Source organism: Atta colombica, unplaced genomic scaffold, assembly GCF_001594045.1.
Source record: "Atta colombica isolate Treedump-2 unplaced genomic scaffold, Acol1.0 scaffold126, whole genome shotgun sequence".
NCBI classification, from domain to species: domain Eukaryota; kingdom Metazoa; phylum Arthropoda; class Insecta; order Hymenoptera; family Formicidae; genus Atta; species Atta colombica.
The window spans coordinates 6,759,606-6,786,263 of record NW_017259213.1 but is presented as its reverse complement, the minus strand read 5'-3'; the positions used below and the strand labels follow the sequence as shown (position 1 = coordinate 6,786,263).

The 26,658-nt window shown below is 35.2% G+C and overlaps 1 protein-coding gene across 3 annotated transcripts in view; it reads right to left on the bottom strand.

Annotated features, from left to right (window-relative positions):
* Positions 1 to 82: 82 nt before the first annotated feature.
* Positions 83 to 26,658, bottom strand: part of LOC108684171 (S phase cyclin A-associated protein in the endoplasmic reticulum) — a 42,397-nt gene continuing 15,821 nt past the window's right edge. For all 3 annotated transcript variants that reach the window (XM_018188327.1, XM_018188329.1, XM_018188330.1), the window contains exons 12-15: positions 7,996 to 8,419; positions 5,642 to 5,833; positions 1,936 to 2,109; positions 83 to 358 (exon numbers count right to left, since the gene is read on the bottom strand). In XM_018188327.1, the coding sequence (XP_018043816.1) occupies positions 284 to 358; positions 1,936 to 2,109; positions 5,642 to 5,833; positions 7,996 to 8,419 (865 nt within the window). In that variant the 3' untranslated portion in view covers positions 83 to 283. The remainder of the gene's footprint in view (positions 359 to 1,935; positions 2,110 to 5,641; positions 5,834 to 7,995; positions 8,420 to 26,658) is intronic.

The following is a 26,658-nucleotide window of genomic DNA, read 5'->3' as shown; positions in this document are numbered from 1 at the left end:
TATATATATATATTCACTTAAAAAGAAATTACTGTTATCGAGATTCAATCTCTAATCGTGCGATAATAGGATACAAGCAGCTGTGAATTGCATCCGATGCAATCTCTCAATCTTTACTTTCTCTTTATTTCATCGAAGAAGCGATTATTCGGTATAACGATCCTATCAATAATTCCGTTAATGATACGCACAAACTATAATGTCTAATGATGCTTAATAAGCTCTAAGAAACAACATTAAATTAATCAAACCTTTAGTGAAACCTATTAAACATAGTCAACGACTAGGCGATATCCTTCAGCAGCCGCACTAAAGGATTTAATTTACCTTCATCCGAATTTCTGTACTGCTCCAGCAACTGTAAAGCAAATCAGCAAATTTATTCATTAAGCATTATTATACATAGTGTAATGTATTAATTAATAATACTGTTCAACAAAAAAAATGCATAAGAACAAAAATAATCGCTTCTCATAATTTTAAGCGTTTAATACAAATGTTCTATTATATCGTAATTTTGAGAAACTTGTGATTAAAGTTGCAAAAAAGATTCATTTTAGTACTTTTAAACATATTATAATTACATGTGATTGAGAAAGTTTTATTGTCGTTAAAATTATATTGTTAGAATTTTTAACTCTTAAGGAATTTGTTCTCTTATAGATAAACAAGTATTTATGATATATAAGATCTACTGCGTCAAAGTGTTGCGACTTATATAAATTGTTAAAAATCTTTATCAAAGATCTGGACAATTGTCCTCGTTTTTCAAATTGAAAATAGTTTTTTTATTAAATAGATTAGAAGAAAAACATTTATATATTTATTATATATATATTATATATAGAAAGAAAATAATTATTAATTCTATAATTATGAATAAAATGATGAAAAATAATTATAAATTAAATCAGACTGGAAGTGAATATTGAAATACATAAAATATATAAATTATTAATCAATGGCTAATTTAAAATAATGCACCTATCGAATAAAAAAAATTCTTAAAACGTCTAAAAGTTTATGCAAAGTAAGTATGTGAAAGATTGATCGAACACTCGAATCAACTTAGTTATTACACATTAAAATTATGAATATTTCTGCACGCATATTAACATTTATATTAACATGTTAAATGTGATTAACGGTAATTGACGCTATGATGCTGATCTCACCGATTCACGTACAAAATGCAATCGATTGCAGAGATTTGCGAGTACCATCAATAGAAAAAAATTTTTTCCCAACGGAACTCGTATCGTTGCGGATTTTTGTATTAACAGAGTTGTTTACTGAAATCTTGCAAAAATATCTCTGAGAATTTCCGGATTTCCAGATATTTGTATTCAAAATTCCAAGTAAGATTTAAAAAAATTTTAATGCAACTTTGAAATAAATTGGAACATGAACAATGTAAGCAACTTTTATATTGAAAATAATAGAAGATATAATAGAAGATAGACTCCACGAGATTATATCTATTATTTTTTACAGTCGAATCTATAGGATAGTATAAGAAAGACAAACTACAATATACAATAACAATACTGTCTGTAAGCTCTCTTCTGCTAAATATTGTCTTTTTGTCACTGAGTTTTTTAATAAAAACTCGCAAGAATGCATGTACGTGAATATACATTACAAGCTATATTTATTATACTAACATTTTGCATTATCAAGAAAAAATGATCAAAAAACAATGTTTTCAGGAAGAAACAGAATTTAAATTTAAACGTAAAATCTCCAAAATTTTCTTGAGTAAATCCCTCCGATAAATTCCATAAAAGTTATTTTCAAAAATAAAAAGGAAATTTCAAATTTTTCCAGGCAGTAAATATCCTGATTAATGATAATGATTCGTTCAATGTTCATGAGATTTACATCAATATGAAAATTAGATGTGTGTGATAGCGAGTTTTGTTAATAATCACCTACCTCGTACGACATTTCGCAAGACAATATCGCCATTGCTTCCGAATTGTGATGGGTAGCAGCGAGAAGTGCCGGTAACGTGTACGGTATCAATCTGGGATCTCCGTAAAACGGGAATGGCAGAGTACACAGCTGCTGAAGGACGCTGGGACCCGCGCCAGCCGACTGGAGAATCAGCTGAAACAGATTTCCCAATGGCAGACGTTATTCTTCGGCATAATTTTATTTTCTCTAGCTTTTCCAGCAATTCCGCGATGTCCGTAAAGAAAGAGAGAAGTCAGCGCGGACAACGGCTGGGAATTATTGAAAAGAAAATTGCCTCCACGTAACCAACAAAAGCTATTCTTTCCGTATCATGATCTTTTTCTCATCCGTTCCATAGATATTGTCTTCGAATTTTCGCTGTTATATGTAAACTGTATCGATTTGAATATAAATTCTTAATTCTTCGCCGACAGGGATATGTCGATACTTTTGTCAATAGTGGATAAATCCAGTCACGCGCACAAATAAAAATGCTTTTAAAAACCATTGTAATTTTAAAACATGTATTCATAAACTTTTGAAAAGCGTATTATAAGGGAGTTGCGTAATAAAGATATAAATAGTAACCTATATTGTATGGCCATATGAAATGTCAAACATTATTTTTCAGAGGAATATTTTTCTCTTTATAAGGAATCAGTCTTCGCGGACGGAATCTCTCAGTCAAGTAGATCGATATACCGGACGAAGATTCCCTTCTTGCAATTGCAAATTACCCGCATGGTTCGACCGGAGTTGTTTAATTGCGAACGGTTAATTAAAGCAACAGAGTAATTTTCTTAAAGAGCGTGAGAACTTGAATGACCCAGGTGTCACGGAAACGAGTCTTTACTGCAAGAAGATCGAATTGGACATCTGCTTCTCGTGACAAGTGCTTCTATGAACAGGACGTCGTATTCCTGTGCACCTGCATAAAACTCTTACAGGAAATGCCCACATTTTACGCATCTTTGTCTTCTTCGACGTCAAGGTAGCCCGTATCGCGCTTCGTCTGGGTTAAATATCAGTCCGTTACGATTGCCATAACTTCATGTCTGACATAACGTAACTCGATAATGATTGATTCGTGATAAAATCATTCATTTCGAGAGAAATATGAGTTCTTATCATAAAAATAGATTTCATCCTATGTGAAATGCCTCCATAAAAGTAACCTCATCAATCCTGAAGGTTCAACGCACTTTGAATTATGGCTAAAGCAAGATTCTCGTACAGAGAGTTTCTAAGTTCCTTATATAATGAGACAAACATATCGCGATTAACAGCGTGTAGTGGCACGCGCGTGATCCCGAGATGACTAGTTAACGCCAGGTCCGAGTTTAAAATAAATAAACGGAAAGCGGTAACGCGCCCACCATGGCGCCACCGCAAAAAAATCCATTTCTCGAATTCGGTTACGACCGTCGACAAAAAATGGAGACGGACGTGTTTATGATCGCGAACGGAGAAGGTGATACCGTCGTACCGGGTAGGCGATAACCCTGGCTGCTGCAGATGCTCGTAGAAACTTAAAAGCGTCTCGTTTCTCCCTTTCTCTCCTTTCCTCTCTTTCTGTTTTATACACGACGCAGACACGTACACACACTCTCTCTCTCTCTCTCTCTCTCTCTCTCTCTCTCTCTCTCTCTCGTTTTCTTTCTTCCTCTCATCTTGCGGAAAACGATTTTTCCAAGGCAACTACTCTTGGAGAGTCGACTCTCACTCTTGAGAGCGGCGACCTTAAAAAAGCGCTGAAAGACGAATGCGCGACATCGGCGGTGCACTCAGCGTTTACATTCCGATTCACGTGTCCACGAGATCAACGCGGACGCAGTCTCACACAACGTGTAAATGATGTTAAACTGTAGTTACTTCGCGAGAAATATTCTTAGATTAGGAAATCTCGTTAATTAAGCACTAAATTCGTTCATAAAAGGTGCTCACCAGTTGCTCTGAACAATTTTCGTATTAATAATACTCTGGAAATTAATATTTCAGCATTATAATTAAATCTTGATAATTAATAATAGTCTATATCAAATGTTTTCTATTCTGGAATATATAACCACACATGATATCACAATTCTATTTGAGAATAGTACTTGATTGAGATATATTAATTATTTCGTTATAAATAATCATTTTATATTATAATAATCTCTAATAGAGGGAAAAGAGAGAGTTGTAGTAGAGATATGTATATAGATATGAACCCATTTAAACAGATGTTTAAAAGTACACATAGAAAAATATCATTCCATTGCTAAGAAAAGTGACTCAATTAATTATCTTTCTTCCATTGCTAAGAAAAGTATTCAATTTATTTTCTTCTTTTTAAGTAACAGTTTATCTTTAACAAAAAATATTTTTATAATAATCTTAAAATATGCTTATTATAAATTTTAGAAAAACTCATTATTATTTATTCAAAACAAAAATTGATTTTCTGTTAAAGAATATTATAAAATTTATCAAAGAAATAACTTCATATAATAAGTCTTAGCAAATCTTACTTTAAAATATATTTTGAATAAATTTGATGCTTGTAATGGACTTATAATAGATTTGGGGATAGATGAACTATTGAAATACTTGAAACAATTTTATTGATTACTTACGTATAGTATGTTTTTTTTCTGTATATATTCTATCATATAGATACTAAAATTTATTAATTTATTAATAAATATTTACAGAGAGGGATTCTAAAATATATTGTTAAATATTTAAAAATATTTAGTATATATGATAAATATATTTTTAAGTTATTTTTATTACTCTATACTAGCCATACCACTACTTTTAAATATATGCTTTATTTATTATTTCTTAATTAAATTATTTTTTAAGAAATACTTTCTGTATTATTTTGCAACGTTTATATTTCAATTGACACAAATATTCGTATTTTATCCCTTTAGTTAATTTCACGCTCGGACTTCTTTCATTTTCCGCGTCGCAATTATAAATGTTATGAATTTTCGCGTCGTTTTACGAGCTGATGGACCAGTATTGTGCACGTACACACGCCCTGGAGCGCATAGAATGGTACGTCGTAAATATATCTTAACGGCGTTCGGCCGTATATTGATGGGAGGTCTGCTGAGTGTGTTGTGTCTAACAGCCTCTTCCTTCTTCTCGCCAGTAACGCACTGTGCACGCCATCCAGCGCGTACGTTTCTCATAGTAAAGTAACGGGTGACTCGAAACATCGTAGTCAACAGTCTTAACGCCGATTCGAGGAATTTAAAGCTATGTACTATATATGCACTATATGTAAACAGTAAAGTACCAAAACTAAACGAATATGCTCAATAAAAGTATATTACTCTTAATAATATTCGTGGATAAAATCTTGAAACACAGCTAATATTTTCAAAGTAGATAAAACTATAGCTTTGTCGTGCAAGAAAGAATAATAAAAATTAATAATGTCAGAATTAATCTTTAACTCTATTTTTATTTTTTGTGAGAAAAAGAGAAAAAGAGAGAGAAATAAAGACTTTTCAAGCTCAAGAAGAGGAGTTTTAAAACTATAAATGGAAAACTTAATAAAAAAAAAAGATTTGACAGCAAATTCTACGTAAATGAACGTATGGATATACTTAACTTGTTTCGTTAGAAAGACCCCTTCGAATTCTAAGGTATTCGATCGCATAAACTACCATATGGGAACAGGACGTACCTGATTGTCTGGATTGTTAAGAGAGAAGTACCCGAGCACCACAAACAATTCCGAGAGGATGTGAATACTGCTCGTATTCGGCATAGAGCCCATCTCCGACTTGTCCGACAAAGAGTCGCGGGACAGTCGAGTTATTAGATGACTCGCTATCAGCCGCCATTGCAGGCTCGTGCCCTCGGCGCCCAAGAAGCTCTGTAACAGAACATTTTCGTTTGTAAAAAGAAGTTATGTACTTCAATTAATATTTTTATAAACTCCTTTCGATCGGACAAAACTCTTGTAAGCTCTATGTACAAATTTGATATAGAGCAATGTTCTTAATCCTACAAGAAAGAAATGTATGTACACATACTGTTAGATACAAACGAAGCAATCCCTTAAGTTATATAACATTTTATTTTCGACTTCCATGACATTCAAAATATAAATTAATCCATTTCCATGATTATAATTCCAAAATACACATCATCCATATTAATGTATACACTTAGTAGATAATCAACTAAATTCGAATCAAATTTAATACATTTTCTTAAGTTAAATTGATTAACTCCATTATTCTAATCAAATTAACGACACACTGGATAGGAGCAGTGGTAAAATAGAAATGATTAAAAATATCTTCAAATATAATTTGACATTATGAATTTAACAGTGCATAATTTCTCCCTGTGTATATTACGTCACTCTAACTTACTGTAGTCTCATTCTATAATCTTAATTAAAATTATAAATTAAACATAAGTATAAGTTAAAGTGAGATAGTATATATATGTGTGTGTGCGCGCGTGTGTGTGTGTGTGCGTGCGTGCGTGCGTGCGTGCGTGCGTGCGTGCGTGCTTGCGTGCGTGCGTGCGTGCGTGCGTGCGTGCGTGCGTGCTTGCGTGCGTGCGTGCGTGCGTGTGTGTATGTGTGTGTGTGTGTGTGTGTGTGTAAAGAGAGAGAAAGAGAGAAATTACACATATATATTTTCTTTCGTAAGATTTTGACATCGCTCGTGGCTAGACTCCGTAATAGGGTCTCTAGTTAAAATCTAAGATAAACATTATCGAACTGGCGATCAGAACATCAGCTTAACTTGTCACGAAAAAACTGAGTGCAAAGAGAATAGATAATAACAGTCGGTTTTTCGGCAAATGCACGCGGGGCTCATCTGGTAATCGACGGGCGATCCCGCGGGACGGGGCACAGCCCTCCCGCGGGGCACACGATAGCCCTTATGGTTTTTGCGGGGCGAAGGGCGCGAGGTATGGCCGCTTCAATTCAATTCGCGGTCGGCTCGCTGCGAGAGAACTTCACGGGAGGCCTTTACGTCTTGACAGGCCGAACCCCCGCGATACATGATATCTCCATCACGCCCGGCGCCCTATGACGATAAGCTGCATTGTTGGCGACAACAAGCGGCATCGTTGTCATTTGGAGAGACGACGCCGGGGGTGGCTTGCGATAATGCCGCATTGCGAAACTGTCGTGAATTAAAAAGTAATGAAACTTATGGCGATTTAATGGGCAGCGTCCTAGCTATTGCTTAAATAGATTGAAATCAAGTATCAATGATCGAGATTCCAAAGATAGCCTGAAATAGAATAAACTATCGCTGTGCGTATCTATCGCTAATATTTTTATCGCGTAATTAATATCAGAATGTAATTATCCGACGTCAACTCTATATTTGATGAATATGATCACATTGGATATGACGAGTAAACTTAAATAGCCGTATTTAGCGAATTGTCTAGCACGAGTACCAAAATTGGAAAGGAATAAATACTATGGACGAGCCGAGCAACGTCATGTTCGATGATGAAACTTGGAGAAATGATAATTCAAGAGAGTTGAATACTATAATAGCATACACAGTTCAGAAATGTAACAGTCTATTTAAGAACACTAAATCCCGCATCCAGCCGTTTATAACTTAATTAACTTTGCTTGCAGTGCACGCTTTTATCTTTCAATTTACATTCAGACATATTTTCTCCAAAACAATTTCTTTTTATACTGAAAAAAATTAATAATATTTCTTTGAATAGTATTAAGTAAATATTTACTTAAAACTATTCAAACAAATATTTATTAAAATTTAGTATTATTTCAGTGTACTTGCGTTTTTACTGATTCAATAATTATTTTAAGTCTCGTTTCATAAGATTACAATAACACAGAGATTTACATAGAAATATATAAATGCAGTGAGACAAAAAGTAATGAAATTAATACGTTCAGATCAAAGAGTAATTAATAAATATATAAATGTGCGTGTTAATAACAAAAAATAGAAGAATAAAGAATCATTTATTACAAATTTTGTCGAACAAACTAAAGTTGCAAAAAGGAATTATGTATATATATACCTGCAGCGTCCGAAGATCGAGTTCTGCGATCGATTTAAGGAGCTTGAGACCGTAGCTGGCCAGAGTCCGCACAGCGGTCGTGAATGTCTGGCTAGGGGTGGGCGAAGCACCTTTCTGATTCTGCGGTATGTACGCGACCGCAGCATAAAGAGCGCCGATCACACTCGATGCCTCAGTCATCGACAAAGTCGACAACAAGTGCGACTCGTTACTCGTTTGCTCTACACCGCTGCTGCTCTCGCCGTGCACGCTGACAGAATCTTGATCGACGGACCTCCTCAGATGACTGCAGATACGTGCGAGGAGATCGTAAGATGATACCAACAACGGCGATTCATGCTCCTGATCCAGAAAAAAATCCGTCTCGATCAGGGCCCGACTGTGGCGTGACACGCGATCCACTAAGCTGCCGGCTACCAGATATCTGAAGCACAAAAGAATTGAGACACGTATTATAAGTCTCGCGGATCATCGAAGTCGCATCTTTTTTTCTCGATGTTTTTGGTACCTTTTTGGAGTAGAGTCAAGGAGAATTCTCATAGTTGAGAGATTCTTGATTAAAATTTCTATGTTTTTACTTGTCATTAGAATCATCATCTTTAACTCTTTGGTATGGCGGAGTTATATGTACAGCTCAATGTGGAACGACTGAATGATATTAGTATTGTAAAAATGTAATTAATTCTTCAATGCTGTTCTGGATATAGCATGTCTGATATTCTTTTTCCCATGTTTTTTTCATTGCTTAATAACTTTTTTATAATATACATTTGTTTGTCTCGTTATTTAATGTCTGACATTTTGATTGAAAAAAAATTTTTTTACAGCATATTCATTTTTATGAAAGTTATAAGCAATCGAATTGGATTAAATATAACATATCGTATATTATAAGTATATGTCTAGTGAAGAATAACATTAACAATAACTGTAGAAAGAATAATATTTTTTAATTGTAGCTTATAAATAACAGTCGTGTGTAATAACGCTAATATTTCGTCACAATCAAATTTTGTCATAACTAATAAATGTCAAAGAAAGTTGTAAGAAATTTACTTCATAATACTTCAATATTTGTCTCTGTGTACATTATAGCATTTTCGACTACAATGTGTTTGAACTGACCTGGCTCGGATTAATGACGTTACATGCTCTACTATTGATTGACGTTACATGCTCTACCAATAATAAAGCATGCAACGTCATTAATCCAACTCAGGCCGACTCAAACCCACTGCAGTCGAGAATATTAGTGTTCACGAAGTGTTCTTCCTCTTTTTAATTTTCAGTACATGAAGGTCGGTCCTGATTGTTTCGATTCAGGAAGTACGTGTAAGGGTCGAAGAATTTTAAAGAGCATTCTCGTAGCGGCACAAAACAATACGAACTCATTTCGTGGATAAATGCGAAAGTGCAGGAACACCTGTTCTAAACGGAGAAACGAACAATCCAATATTCAAACGGGCCGTCGATCCCTGGACCGACGAAGAATCTCACTCCGATACTTTCAGCAATCGATGCTCGTCGATCACCGAGCGATCATACGGCAGCGAAATGTGCATATGGGCGCCAGGGGAGATGGAACCGGATAAAAAAAAACAATGTATTGCTTACAGGACAGCATGTGCGCCGGCGTAACACGAGAGGATTATAACATCAGTGCGTAATTCCGAGAGAAAGAGAGAAAGAAGGGGGATGAAGGAGCGGCCAGAACGGCGAGAAGAGTGTGTAGGGAACTGAGGGGGTTGCGACCGGCGGCGCACGCGATGCTCATTCTATCCGGTTGTTGTATGTATACGTTTTTCTTTCTCTCGTATAGACAGCATCCCCTTCCGCGGCCGCGCAAGCCCGAGAGGGTGCGTGTCTGTCAGCGTGTATTATCGCCACCCCCTTCGATTCTCTCCTCGACAGAAACGCACACAAACTCGGGGCGTCAATGAGTATTGGAATATATAATACACGGTGAAAGAGAGAGAAGGAGAGAGGGTGCGCCGCCCTTCGATCCTACATCCGTGGAAGGCCAACTGTCGCGTCTAATCATAACTAACTGCGAGCTAATCCCGCCGCACTAGCTTCGATTGTAGTGTAAAAATGATAGTTGACGATATCGCGTATTTTCCGAAACATTGTACTCGCGTCGACCGATATTTCTGTCCCGAGTGCGCAGATTGAAAGACACGAAATTCCAGATGATGAATTTTTAACATTCCGCTCGTCGACACAAGACGGAATATGGGATCCGGTTTGTCGAGTCGTGTCATCATCCATGGAGACGATTTTTTCTTTTCTTTTTTTTTTATTTTTTTTCTTGTGCTCGTTCCCCCAATAAGCGCGATGGACGGTCTTAAGCCTGTCGGAGTCAGAGATACGACAATGAACGAATGCGAGTCGCCACGATGACGCGTGATGCCAAACAATGCGACAGGTCTGAGTATAAATTCGCTAATAAAATGCAGCGAAATGATCGCGGATCAGAATTGCTCGACACGCTAATCGCCAGCTCGCGCGATTACACGCCGAGAACCCCTCCGCACTTAATCTGCAACCCTTAGTCTGCAACAACATAGGCGACAGTTGGGGATGAGGGGAACCGCCGTCTTCGAATGTAATAATTTTGCGACGAGCCGAGTGGCTACCCCGCCTTCCTTCCCGTTCACCATTCTGCTTCCGTTTCGCTACTCCACGGTAGCACGGATTACATCCGTGAAAGTCACTGCACGGAATCGCTTAATCCTTTAAATCCATAGTAGGGATAAATCTTTTCGATCCGGGTGATGCTATTCACTTACGACCTGAAATATTGAATCATACTTTCATAATTATGTAATCGCAATAGGATAAACGCTAGCCTGAGACGACGGTATTCCCGAAATCAGTTCTACAACCACAGATCGGTCAATTTGATGATGATTTTTCCTTGATTTAAGTATCGAGAGGAATTTTTTCAAATCTTAATTTAAACAAGATCAGAGTCGCAAACAGATGTATAAATTGTGCACAAAAGCACCATTAAATCAAGGGGCAAAATTAAGTTTCAAGAATTAATTCTCTTCCTGTAACACTAATTGTGTGCTCGCTTGTATAGAGATTTAATTTCTTCCGAAAAATATATATATTGTACATAAATTTGAAAAAAACCATATCACAAAATCTGAAATTATTAGTCGGATCGGATAGTTATTTTTCGACGCTATTAAAATCATTCAGTACAGAGTCCATACTATGCCATTAGCACCAGAATACTAATCATATAACAATTTCCATAGATCGAAAACATAAAAAGTAAACAACTGCTCTATTAACTTCAATGACAAAAATTTTCACTTTTCACATTTCTGCTTTAGGAAAAAAATTATTCCTTAAAATAAAAATAAAAAATTGCCTTTCTAAAGATATTTGAAAAATATTTTTAAAAATAACTTTTTTAAATAAATTACTAAAATATTAAAAGGTACGCAAAATTGTCTTTGTACAAAAGCAGTTCTGAATACTTATGTTATACTTTCGTAATTAAATTTCAAACTCAGACGTCTTGTTAAATACTTCTTGCTACACACACACTGTTTAAAATTAATTTAAAAAAAAGATTTCCTTATTCAGAGTTGCTACAGAAAATGAATTTTAAAATTCCCTGGCTTTTCCAGGTTTTCCAGCTAAAATAGAATTATTATATATTGTCCATGAGTAAAATATGTAAATTTTAACATTTAGACCCAGGATTGTAGGAAAGCTATATTATTAAAAACAAGTAAAAAAGTAGCATACAATTTTGAGTGCAAATTCAAGCCATAGCAAAAAATAAATTAGTTTTGGAAAAAAAGAATGCAGTTATGACGAAAAAGAGATCAAATAAAAATACTGAATAAAATATAAATTTTAATTATTTTAATAAAATCGTTTAAAGTGCACAAATATTGAATGTATCTGTTTATAAACATCAAATATAATATTTAAAAAATTATAATAATTATTTAAAATAGGAGCAGTTTCAAGAAATTGTGAATAGAGTAAATTTCTAAATTCCAAATTTGTTTATATTTCCCCTGATTTTTCCCAATTTCCATGACCAATTTCCCTGCCTTTTCCCGGTTTTCCACGGTTTTCCACGGTTTTCTGTGGCAACCTGTTATCAAATTCGCAAATTTCAAGATATTTCGAATCGACTCTCAATTTAGAAGTGAATTTTCCCGTTAATATTTCTGTCAATCTTTACGATAAGACAGAAGTGTCTTTCTAAGAACGGAGTGCGAGATTAAGTTTTGCTATTAGTTTTCAATTAGAAATTCAATCAGGCGAAAGGCAATTGAACATCTTTAGAATATATATTTCTCAATCTGTCATTCAGTTTACCGCACGTGTACTGGAGGTATCGAAGCGATTCGTACCAACCAGAAAGATCCCGTGTCCCGATCTTCACGCACGTCCGCGTCAGGGGGTGCGTCGCCCCGCCGGCCTGAGATTGCGATCTATCATTGAATGTTTGCGGGGGGAAAGTCTCGAGGCAAATATATCGAATTTATTTATTATCCCCTCGTCCCGCCCCTGCACGCATCCGCGGGAAGGGGAGAAAAAGGGGAAGAAAGAGGATGAGTGACGAGCGGCTGGCCATATATACTGCTATCCTGGAGAAGCCGCCATTAGCTAACCATATGATTATTTCATAGCGAGCTCGCGAGGGTGCATATCTTTGCTCTTTCAGCCCGCACCCCCAACGAATCGGTGGTTGCTTACGCGATTTGCGCGCTGCACCGCGCGAGTGCACTTACGGACAGGAAAAAGACTCTCCGAGGGTAGGCTTACCCCTGAGGAGGAGGATAATCGAACGGATGGTTCGTAATTTGTGTGCCTGGATTACCAGAGAGCGGGGAAAATACGTGTCTATCCGATTTACAGTGTCGCGTAATTCGATTTTTTGGAGAACAATCACAAGTATCTTTCATACGTAATAAGAATGTAAAACCGAGATAGCCTTTGGCCATAGCCACAATTTCGGAGATATAACGATACTACGTTTACAGATTCATCAAGAATATATATTTTCGGCAATATATATAGATGAATATTTGTTTCCCAAAGTGCTACACGTATTTAAAGTAATATACGCGTGATGCGTATGGGTGATAAAAATACGTGACTTTGACAAACGAGGCGGAATAAAAATAAGCGGAAACAATTTTTCTGTTAATCCGAACGAATAACGCAGTGGTATCTAGCTGAAAATCGCCGCAACAAATTTTTCGCGAACGCGCGTGAGTCAGCCGAATAACACTCCGGAATTAATGCTGTAAATCAATCAAAAATGTAATTTCCGACGTATGTTCGGCTGGAAACGCAAATATTTTGTACCATGTACTAGGAGAAAGGATAAATCTCTAGTTGTACCATTGACTGTCTAATTGTGCTATAAAATTGAATGGATACAAACAATGCAGTAGTATACTAATCAATATGGTAAATTAATTGCTAAATGTGTATATATTTTTTGTTCTTCAAAGTGCTATATATTTGTACGTATACTGAGAAAAAAAATTGTTCGAGTTAACGTTGACTAAATTAATTTAATCCATCTTTATTTCTCTTGAAGAATATATTTAAGTCAAACATATTATATTTGACTTAAATACATAATTCTCTAACGAAAGAAACAAAAACAAAAAGATAAAACTAGACTAATTTAGTCAAGTGAATAATTAATTAGACAAATGAATGATTTTTTTTCAGTGTATAATAAAAAAAATTACGAAATATTTAAAATAATTGTTGATTTGAAATAACTGCTATATAATCCATTTCAACGTACCTAAATTTAATGTAAACTGTACTTGAAAATTGTTCTTCGAAGGAATGGTGTTCATGGTAAGAATAACAGAATTCCAGGTCCAGCGCGCTCGGTGGAAATATTCCTCTTCGGCGCCGGACAAACGCGCCTGGCAGAAGTGCCATTTCGCTATTTCGACAATAGGGTATGTTTGCGCAACGAAATGGCAGAAGTGTGTAAATGACAGTCGCGTATCATTGAGTCGGAAAAAAGGGGGTAGCGCGGGGTGTGGTGGGGCCATTCGGTCGCCAATCTTGTTCGCTATTTCGATTCTCCATTATCGATCGAATGTAAAAATAGATACACTTTTTCTAATTTAACGTTAAAAAGAAAGAATCGAACTAGACAATTGAATACTGTGTACATAAAATTGTGAATGTATTTCTTACAATAGCAATCGCAAAGTTACGTCTGGAGGGATAAATGAAATTTTATTTTTTCAATCGTATAAAAAAATTGACATTAGATATTGGCATTAGAAGCATACGTAATTATTCTGTTTAAACTATTAAAACTTAACGATATTGCAAAGTTTCGACGAGTTTGTATTAAATGTCAATAAGGGACGTCGGTACGCGAAATAAAGTCTGAAACAAGGTCAAATGGGTAGTCTTCGTCGAATTGGTAATGTATTATAATCCTGAGCTCTGACATCCAGCAACTCAGGATATTGCTACTCCGAATTCGTTGATGCGTAATGCATTCGCGCTGGGATTTCGGTAGCGCGGGGGATGAAACGCACTACGGTACTCCGTACGTACAGAGGACGGAGTGCAGGGGTGAGCGTAGGGTGAAGAGTGCTAACTCTATGCGACTTGGCCGAGCATAGCGACGGTGTCAAGCGTACTGTAAATTCGCTCAAACGATGCGCGAATAAGTGCGAATAAAAGTAAACACGAGAATTTCGATGGAACTCCGCGATTCTCTACATTTCAACAAAGATAAACCCACGATTATGCAAGTTATTTGAAAATAATCATAAAATTATAGAAGTCAAATAATGTGTGAAAATGAAAGTTTAGATAAAAAAAAACAGCGGAATATAATAAAGATGTAAAAGTAAAACAGAGTAAATTGCCAAATTATTGAAATGTTATGACAAGCATGTTATCTTTATATTAATGTATACATATATTGTATACGTATACTGTAAAAACATCACTGCAATGGATTTTGAGAGTGGCAATTATTTTTTTTCTCTTTTTTTTCAGTAACGATATAATGTTGACATTTCTATTTGATTCCTGAAAAAAACTTTATGACTGTTTGAAATTGCTAAAAATGTCGCGCCGACATCCATTATTAGCGGCCGTGTAAAATCCGTGCATTGGTTTTCTGTAAACCTGAATTTTTTAATAACCGATTGCAGCTCTGTTGACTGGAGACCATTTACCGATATTCAATATGTTATGAACATGCCAGTGAAATGTATTCGTGCTGTGCTTCGACGAAGTACCCCCGTTTGCGCGTATTTATACGTGGAGTAGAATTTCTAAAAATAATTTATGTTTACCTACAGAAATTCAATATTCCCGAGAAGAAGATACGTATATACGCCGTGGTACAAAATGGCAGTCCGCGGTCGCATCTAGTATATTTACATAAAAATACGCTTTTACACAAGGATGTATATCGGCTATACTTGATAAGAGAGATGAGGTAAAGGCGAAACATCTCTAAAATAAATACAGCGCACTCAATCAATTTAGTTATTGATCTATTAGCACAAAAGACTTCAACAATTATTTGAATGAAGAACAATTAACAATTACATACAATCAGCACGACTTATTACGTATATTGCCTTTACCAATATATAAATTAAAAAATTATAAAATTTCTTCTTAATTAATTTAACTCTCAATCCTCACAAAGGGTACAACCCCCCTGATTTTCATAGTTCAGACGTTTTTTTCCGATTCCTTTTCACTTATTGCAAAATATCTTTTGTGCTATGACATTTTATGACTTTCTAACTAAAAAATTCTTTTTTTTTCAGTCTTCAAACGATAGATTAACAAAAAAAAATTAGTTAAAATCGATACACTACAATCTGAGATACAAGCAAAAGAAAACGCTGGGTTACAAATACTCGGAGTATACTGTGGGTAGATAGGGATTTTTTTGAGATGTAAGTACTGAGGGTTAAACGATTTCTACGATTTTTTAACAATTTCCAATAATTTAACAAAAATCAAGATATGAAAAATATTTAGCACGCAATACATAAGTAATAATAAACGATCAAATCTAGGTTACGTTTTCTGATAAATAAAATATCGCGCGTGCACAACGCTGTATTTTTTAATACTTTTTTACCGAAGTATTTTATTTTTCTAGGTAGTTCATCATGGATACAGCAGAAGCTCCTAGGGGGGCGTTACTTTTGTGAGTGTACAATGTATCTCGCCATGTCAGAGTCAACACCGGATTTCTTCTAGCGTCGTTTAAAGCTAGCCCTATGCCGGGTGAGTACGTGGAGGATAATAGACAATGTTGAAGCTTGCCACTTAACAGAATGGGAACAAGAACAGCCGCTCTGCCTATTTCTACTTGCCCCCCTATCCCAGCCTGATCAAATACTCGGCTCCAATCCCGCGGTTCCCATTACTATTGCCACTCTTGTCATTGCTGTCGTTGACAGCACTATTATTGTTAAATTTTCTTTTTCTCGGGTCCATAAGAAATTTCACAAGCTTAAAAATTAATAAAATTAGAGGACTGCGCTGTTAGATGGAATTGCTCAAAAGAGAAATGGCAATCCAATTCCTTGAGTTAAATAACATTTTATTATTTTTAACATCCATATGTAAATCAATCCATTTCTGTAGTTAATTTCAAAGTAAATAATTAACGTATGTATTTAAAACTAAACTGAAAATAAACTAAATTTGAATGATTTAATACATTTTCTTGAATTAAATTGTTTAACTTCACAGTTTATTAAATTAATATGACATATTGAGTAAGAACCGCGGTGATGAACCTATAGAAATGATAGAAAATAATTTAAATTGAGTATAATTTGACATTACAAATTTAACAATGTGTGACTCTCCGACGAACATTTTTATTTGTAAATCATCTCATAGAAATTATGATTTATTCTGATCGTAAAGTAACAACCTTTTCGGACTGATCGGTTATTCAGTTTCTCGTCATCGGTAGTGTAACAGTTTAACGTTGTCCGAAGAGATTAAAGGATGCGCGCCTTAGGAATGAATACATGTTACGAGCGGAAGGCTTCGGAAATGAATCACTGACCAACACCCGGCGATGCCAGCTGATACTTCAAGTGCATCTGCTGTCTATTTGATGCTAAATCGCCAAACTAGTATTTATCTTAAATTTATGACGCGATCTGAGACAAGCTTTCAGACATAACAATCGTTTCGGTAGAACATAAAACGAGTCAATATCAATGTAAATCTCGTAATGTGGGTTCAAGTTTGCGTAAATAGGAAGCGTCAAATTGTGTTAAAATTATAGAATAAAACTGTTTGTTTTTATAGTAAAAATAGATGTAATTTTTGAAATACGGCAAATAAGAATAAGGAGAATCTATTTTAGCAAAATATGAAAAACTTAATTTGCACCGGTTTGAAAATATACCGCTCAAATCTGATGCCATTTAAAAAAAGGGCGCGGTTAATGAATGCTGGTAAAATCCATAGGGGATATTATTCTCTTTGTATAGAAACATTCGTGTTATAGAAAAACGTGCGCTTCAATTTTTGTCATCGTTAAAATTGTATGCTCGTGCGCTTTTAAAATAAAACGGGTGCGTTACATTATACAATCGATCCGATAATTAATAATAATTGGAAAGTGAGAAGAGGACTTATTGCTTACGCGCTTGTAACGTTTACAAGATAAAATACAATGTCATCATAATTAATTCGACAGCGTGCATTGTCAGTAATAATTTAAATCATTATTTATGCGCGCGAACGATACCACCTGCCATTCGTAAATTTGATGTAATATTTAATTGGCAATTTGCATGTCTGAATTCCAATATGAAAAGAAGTTAATTAAATACGAGCCGCACACGCAGGTTGCGTTTTCTACGTTAAATATATATATAATACTTTTGGAAAAAAAAAGAGAATTTCTTCATCTTCAAAATCAAAGATTTATCGATAAAGCAAGTAATTTTTTGCTTCGGCGATTCAAAATAAGAACTCGCGAAAAAATTCTGATTAAATACTGCATGTACGTTGAAAAAAACTATACTAACTAAATCTTAATAAATATTTATTTGAATAGTGCCAACTAAACATTTTATTACTTACAATAAATAAATATTTATTCAATAAAAAAATGATTGTTAAATTAACTTGATAGTTCTTGTTTCAATTATACTTTTACATTTAGTAAATATTTAGCTGGTACTATTCAAACAAATTATTTACTAATTTAGAACGTTTAAAATTTAGAACTTTTTTTTCAATATATGTAAAAAACTCTTCTAACCATATCTTTTTTTACCATTATTTAGAAACGAATTTTCTTAACACGTTAATAAAACGAATGCGCCGAAATTGCGCCTTCCCTATAGTTTCTATTTGCAAGGTTCAAACCAGAATTCTACGTAAAGTTTAATCGAAGTTAACAAAGCATAAAGAGTCATGCGTGTTCTACAAAGATTATATAATCCTTTATGAAAAAATCAATCCCTCCTTCAAATTTAATTTGGAAAAAGAAGTTTTCTCGCGTGCCTACGTTTGCGGAAACTCCACTCCTCTTCTCATCCTCCAATACGATTTCAAAGTTTGTATGTGTAATTTTTCAACACCCTGTGTACGAGCACGCTAAACCGATTCGCGGTGTATCGACCAATCCCGCGAGCAACACGTAGAAAAAAGGAGCGTAACGAGAATACGAAGAATAGCAAACGACTGGGCGTGTTGCGCGTAGGTCGCCGATAGCTCGGCACAGAGAGAGAGAGAGGGGGGGGGGGCGGAGGGATGAGTCGAGTTCGTACGAAAGAGGGTTGGGAGGATACGGGAGGGGAGGGGGAGGGGTATATATCGGCCGAGGGTGAATTTGGACGGGAGAAACAGAGAGGGAACGAGGAGGAGAGAACGAGACGAAGGGGAGGAGAGCAGTCCATTAGCAGATTACGTACCCAACCCGCCTCGCTCATTCACCCCCGCGATGTTTTTTCTTCTTCTCCCCCTTTCTTCCACGACCGCCGATGATCTTGCCGGTCTACGCCGAACTCACCCTCGCGTTTTCAGGCTCGTCCAAAGCCTTCGATGAGGACGAACGTGGCAGGTGCCCGCGTGCGATTTCGGCACCCCTTTGGACCGCCGCCAAAATACGTTATCGGTTTTTGGTCGCCGACGCGCCGATTTCATCGATTATATCTAGAGTTCCTTTCTCCATCTCATTCCCTTAATGAGAAGAGTCGCGAAATCCTCCGATCGCGATTCCGAGAAAATCCGTACATTAAGTTTCTCTTTCATTTTTTATCCGACTTTGACTGGCCGAATTCTTCAAATAATGGAGCTGGTTAATGGTACGCGTTATAATTTCTGAATAAAGCTGCTAAAAAGAAAAGAAAAATATTATGTATCGTATGTATTATTGGAGAATTTATGGGAGAATCTTATTTAACGTGAAGTCCATTATGTGGATCTATTCTATAATAGCCGTAAGCCACAAAAATTGATCAATTATTGATCAATCATAAACGTGTATTCGATGCATGACACAATTCCACATAATGCCTGTTCTATTATGAAAAAATACAAGATGTTTCGCTTTTTGATCAATGACCAATCAGAAAATTAGCCCAAACTGTTACAATATATATGTAGAGTCGTTATTAAAAATTTACCACCAATAAGAAATTTACCTCGAATTACCGTTCAACCGCCATTATGCGCAATGAAATACTTTATATTTTTACATCATTCAATAACAATCATAAGCTACAAAAATTAATCAATCGATTACTTTCTTCACATTCGATTACAGTTGATTAATTTTATAGTTAATGGCTATTATAGAATATTATAGAATATTAAACGAGATTCTATCACGCATCGACATTTGTTGCTATTTTCTTCTCGCGATTCGTGTTAGGGTCGCGCGCCGAATCTATTTGCATGAAATCGATAAGGTGGAGAACGAGGGAGCTACGGGGATGAGAAAGAAGTCCGAAAATGCCCACGGGAAAACGTCGGTGTGCGTTTATGCGAGATATGTTCGCGAGAGAGCGAGCCTTTGGCTCGCCGGTACGAGAAAAAAAAAGAGAGAGAGATTGAGAGGAGGGGGAGGATGCTCTTTAGGACGGCGAAACTAAATTATCAGATCAAACAGCAGCACCGTTATATTAATAAAATAGATTTTGCCCGCCGCTCTTCAAAGGGGAAGAGACCGGCGCGCCGTCGTTTCGCGTCTAACCTCGTTTCGCGCAACTCCCGATTTAATCAGGTTGCACGACTAAAACGTAGCCTTTTCATTTTCGTAATAAACCCTACCTATCTCGTGCGAGCGAGGAGGCATGGCAGGCAGAAGAAGCCACCGTGGACCTTATTACATTAAGTAAATGCGCGAGCCGCCGTTCGCCTAGACGGCGTATTAATTAATGCGACAGTTTGATGTTGCCTGATGATTACGTTGTCGAAAATCATTTTTGCGATAGTTACGCGACCAATCTGCCTGATACAAAGCGGAAGATAGAAAGTTGAAGAGAGAGGAAAGAAAAAAGAAGAAAAGGAAGGAGAGAAATCGTTGTACGATCAAATCGACTGAGAATATCGATTTTTGTTTCTCAACAGACGATTGAGACTTAATTTTAAATTTTATTTGGTCGCAAGTCTTTTTCTTTTTAATGGAACTGACAACTTTCACTTTCAGTCGCAAACATTAAAGCGAAGGCTTGAAGATAAGTAGGCTTACGTGGTGCGGCTTATCATCTAAAATCCGCGTTAAATCTTTGTAAGAATATCTTTTTTATATCCATTGAAAATATAATGCACGACTTACTTTGTCAAGACAAATGATTATTTCAAGTCCAAGGGATTAATAATACGTAACAATTAGTTTAAGAACTTTAGAATTTTTTAACATGAATTTAGTAACATAAACATAATATAAAGGAGAACCAAATTTTCTCAAGCGTTATGCGATAATTCTCTCGTCTGCGTTATCTTTTAATGATTACGTAGTAGGCTTAAAGTGCCAGTCTGACAGAAAGTGCGTCATTTCTACGCACAATTAAGACGTAGTCCTTTAATTCCTTATAACAATAGACAAGGGGACACGGGAAGCCACGGGCAGACTAAGGAAAATTTAGGCTCGTGGACGTCGACAAGCTGATCGAAAGCCCATTTAATCCCCGTACCTCAAAGAGAAACAAAAAGCGAGATCGCACCGAGTTTCTCTTACATCCGTTTCAATTAACCAGTGCAAACTGTGATTTATCTCGGGTACGCGCAGGAAAGATGGACACTTTAAGAAGTATAACGCTTTTCAAATCGGTACATTTCTATTATACTTTTACAATTCTTTCGAATTGTCAGATCTGCTCTTGCACAAAATGCTAACTTAATGCTCAAATTTAGTACCAATATTCTTACTGTGCGTTTAAACCATCGAACTGTTTTCTTTAAATTGCATATATAAAATTTTCGCGATATCTGATAACCGATAATACGATTACAACATTTCTGGTGATGTTATCTATATTTAAAAGTCAATACTATATAATAATAAATTTAAGTAACAAGATATATAATTTTATCAAGTATATAATTTCAAAAGTTATGAGGTAAAATATATTGTAGTTTAGAAATTCTTCAATTTTAGCAAGCGTTGTATTTTCTCTTGGATTTTTAATTAATATTGAATTGATAATTTCATTATTTAACATTGAAAATTATGAGATAATTTTTTTCTTATATTTTGAATTAATAATGATATAAAAAACGACATCTTCTAGCTAGTGAATTTTTCCGTTTTTTAATAATTCAAAAAGAAGATATAGTTGATTATCAGTTTCATATTTGTTGTTTTCTATACTTCTTTTTTAGATATTTCTATGAAATGTACAAATATTAATGTTTGAATTATCGTCATCATCATCATCATCATCATCATCATCATTATCATCATCATCATCATCATTATTATTATTATTACTATTATTATTGTTGTTGTTGTTGTCGTTGTTGTTGTTATTATTATTGAAAGTCTAAGCTTATAAGCAGCATTATTGCTGATCTCTCACTTGTTAAGACACAGCTCTTCATCACTTTTCAGAATATCGATCATGTAACATTTTCCCTAGAGCGGAAACGTGAAAAATTGCTCTATTAACTTCAACAATAAAAATTTTTACTTTTACCCCCGGGAAAAAGTTATATGATTAATATCCTATTCATGTCTGCAATAGCTATTATTATTTATACTTCAACAAAGTTATTATTATTCAATTATTATTATTATTAAATTTCGAATTGTAACATAGAAAGTAACATAGAAAGTATATCATATTTTTCTGATGTTAAATGATAAAAAATTGCAATAATAAGTTTATTTAACTCCGGCTTCCGGCCAATATTTCATCAAAATTGTGCGGGCAAAAGCAAAAGTGAGGAGATTTGATTGAATGCCGAACATTATTCGCTCGCAAGCATAAGCAAATTACTCGCTTGATTCTGTTCCGAAAAACAGCACAGATCTTAATGTGATTCTTCCTTCTAGTGACCCATCGAGAGTATCGGTAAGAGTGTTTACGGACTTGATTTTTTTAGTGCTTCCTCTCTAACAATTATGTTGCTGTCCAAGTCTCGATCGTTGAGTTTCGAGAGTCTTCGGTCGAAAGAGGCCAAATTAATTGATTGTGGCCATACATCTGACCTCTCGCTTATAATAGTTCTTTACTATGTATATACTGAATTTCGATTGCAATAAAACTTCATGACATCACATATCTTAGTTACAAAATGCACGAAACCTTTTTTGCAACTTTGACTGCAAATTTTTTAACTCTTTTCGGACTTTAGAGACAATGTCAATTTTTTGATCGTAAATTCTAATAAATTTAAATCTGTACAAAATAATAATTCAAGTTCTGTGATAATAAAAACTCAATGTTAAAGTGAATATGTAAGAATTTTTTCAAAGTTTTATGTCGTCCGGAACAATAAAAATCTAAACTAAAGTTCAAAGACCCATGCTGCGGTCGAAGGATGAAAATTTCATATTGCCCTCAGAGAGTTAAAAGTGTGACAGAACAATTTGGTAAACAGGACCGTATTTATGGAAAACAATTGCTTTCATTCTGGTGCTCGAAAAAATAATTTTTTATTAAACAATATAATTAAAAATGTGATGGACGTGCGTTATTTGCATTTATGTGTGTGTTATATTCACACATACGTATACGGCACGAGAAACAATAGTAGGATGCGATTCTCTACGACTCACGTACTTTACGGCAAAAAGCTCATTTATCTTTCGCATTGTTGGCATTAAAGAGAAAAAGAGGTAAACGAGGGAAATGATCTCTCATAGAGAGCCGCTACTACCGGCGCCTCTTAGAGATCGCGGAAAGATATGCGGGCTAACGGATAAAAGTTGATAGGCAAACATCCGCGTTTTTTTTTATCTGCTTATCTTTATACGACGCATCTGTTACTTTGTAAAGCCGTTCGTACATCATCGAAAAGTTTAAGAGATATCTGATTCGTACATCATCGATAAAACGTAATGATAATTATATTTTCTATGTTACAATATCAGAATATTATATCGCCAGAAAGAGCCATACCACATCTCTGCATTTTCGACTTTTATTAAAAAATTACGAAGAGAGAATCCAACATATCCTAAGTAAAAAAATATTCATGTGATCGTTCTTTATACCAGATATTAATATCAATTTACACTAAAAGTATTGAACGGTCATTATTGACTGTTTTTATTTTTTTAGATTAATTTTATATTTTTTATGTAAAAGATAAAGTTCTGCAAATTTTTTGACTTTTCAATAATTCCTTTATATTAATAATAAAATATTCGTTTTATCCATCATTTTATTTATTTTTATAATAATTTATTCGTTTAATTCTTTTAATGAGAGTAAGAAACCTTGGTATGTACTTCTAGTTGACACATTGACCGTTACTATATAATTACTGCAATTAGATAATTTTATCCTTAACATCATTCTTATATCAGCCTATTATTTAAATATGTTAATTACAGGTATTCTTCAAAATTCAATAAAATTTTTGTTCTCCTCTGAAAAGTCGAAACGGCGAGTAGCTGGTATTCATCGACATCTCATCGACAACTCATGAGTTAACTTATTTTAGGCAGCCAACGTGTTAAAAACTTATGAACAAATATAACGCTCGAAAAGCTTGATGGAAGAAAAGTATAAAAATCGTTATTTTTGGCTGTACGTACGTTTGGTTTACGTACAAACAGATGTAGCGTTTATACATTGTGCGATTCATCACTACATTATCGTAAATTATTTACGCACCAACATTTACAATACCAACGAATAATTATTTCATGATATCATCTATGAATGAACATCAATAGGTATTATCGAATATGCTCCGTGCAAGCGATAATCGTTTATCATTCATTTCACTTGCTGTAAAATTGCTTGTCCTTCTTCAAATCGAGAATATCAGAACAACGATAACGTGGACCGCCGTATATTATCAGGTAGAAGGAAAAATCGGTCTTGGCGTGCAAAAAAAAGTTCGCGTATTATTTTTTAGGGAAGGAGTGACGGCGAGTGCACTTAACGACCGTCAAATAAGTATTACGACGTACAAAATGATCGATCGCCGTTACACATCTGCGCGCTTTAAAGACACGAGCGAAAAGCAACCTCGCCGCTGAGTAAAAATCGTGACTAGGCCTTTCTTCCACATCGGCAGGAAATTAATCATAATAATCCCACTACCGGTGCGCGCGGTCGACAATAATTCTGATCGCACCTTCGTCATTCATTATACAAAGCCAGACAGTACATTCGGTGAACATGAAATTCGCAGATTCACCCAACTGTAAAATATACCAAAGAGAGAATCCGGGATTTTTTTAACACAATACTGTCACATCAAGCGGAAATTACACAGTAATTCAGATCCGCAGTCTTTCCACTGTAAAAAAAAAATATTCTTTTCCGTGTTAATAAAATCAAGAATCAATCCGATTGCTGTCCGTATTGCGAAGTCAAATATATCGAGTTTCCAATTAAACTCTAATTTAATGTTTACTTGGAATAAAAGTTCATCTAGTACTATATATTTTAACCCTTAATACACATGATTAGATGATCATTCGTATCATGAGTTTTTTTTCTTTGAAATACAAGGAACATTTGATTAAATAATGGTCTCTATTTTTTTTTCCTTTTTTTTTTAATACATAACTTTATAAATACTTTTTGAACACGTTAAAATATATATAGAATCATTTAATAATTTTTATATATCTATAAGTGATGAGAATTAACCTGGTACATTGATCATACATTTAGAGAGATACTTTACACGTATAATCTCGATGACGTGTTCGACATATGATGTTCCTATACGTTCAAAGAGATGAGAAATGAGAGAATATGCGGACAGGATTTCTCTCCCCGGAAGATACGAGCGAAGAAACAGAGGATGAACATGAAAGACGCGACGGGGAAGTGACAAAGGGGTTAACATAGCGTTTTGGGGGGTCCTCATGAAGGAAGTTGACCCAGATGCGAAACATCACCCCGGTAAAGATCGGATCTCGCGCGATGCAACGAAAACACAGTTTGTGTCTTGTCACTTTGCGTGACTCGCGTATTAAGTTCGGCATTGGTGCGACACGGCACGGTTATATTTTCAGACAGGGTGGTCCAGCGATGCCTCGAAAAGCACACGCCGAGTATTCTTTCGTTCTTTCCCGTTCAAAGGGGCGCGCAACTGATTTCGATGGCGCGTGTTTGCGCAACGAGCGACTCAACCAGATCAAAAGATGCGGATTTTGGACGAGAACCGTGCACTTGAGTGAGCGAGTGTATATAAGATGCGTGAAAACTCAGGCGTCAGGCGCTAATAGCTTCAGCGAAAAAGATGAGGATTCACCATCAATCGACGAAGCGAAAAACTTTATAAAAAAAAAGCAAACTCGTTTCGAATAACGAATCGAAATTTTTTCATACGTTTCTTACATTTCATACAACGTGAAATTTGTGACGTCGCATTAAGTGCATCTCTATTATTATTATTTTTTTTTTTATAATAAATTTTATACGTTTTTAGCGTCGTTTTAATAATATGTTTTTTGTAATAAAAATACTACCTTAGCGGCTCTAACCCTCTTATTGAGGAATTCTATAAAAAAGATACAGAAGGATGCGTAAAAACATGTTACAAAAGTTACGATTTCATTGTAGATGATTGCCCGCCATTACGTAGAGCGTTCGTATCATCTAGAAAGAAGTGGAACGCTGCTAATTATGGTTCGATTACCCTAATCAGTGAAATAATACTTCGTCGCCTGCCGAGATTAATTTTAATGGTTCAATATTTTGTAATTAATAATTAATCGAATATTCTACGAGACTGCTATATTCTTCATTGAAGTAAATATATAAACGATGCCTTTTTAAATTTCAAAAAAAGAACATAACTATGAATTGTTTATCAAATTTTTAAATCTACATGTTAAACATCTTTATAAATCTTTTAAAACATCATAATGCGCAATATAATAGCTGTTTGTTAATTAAATATTTAATATTTGTTAGTTAAATATGTAGTATTTGTTGCGCGTACGCGCACACACACACACACACACACACACACACACACACACACACA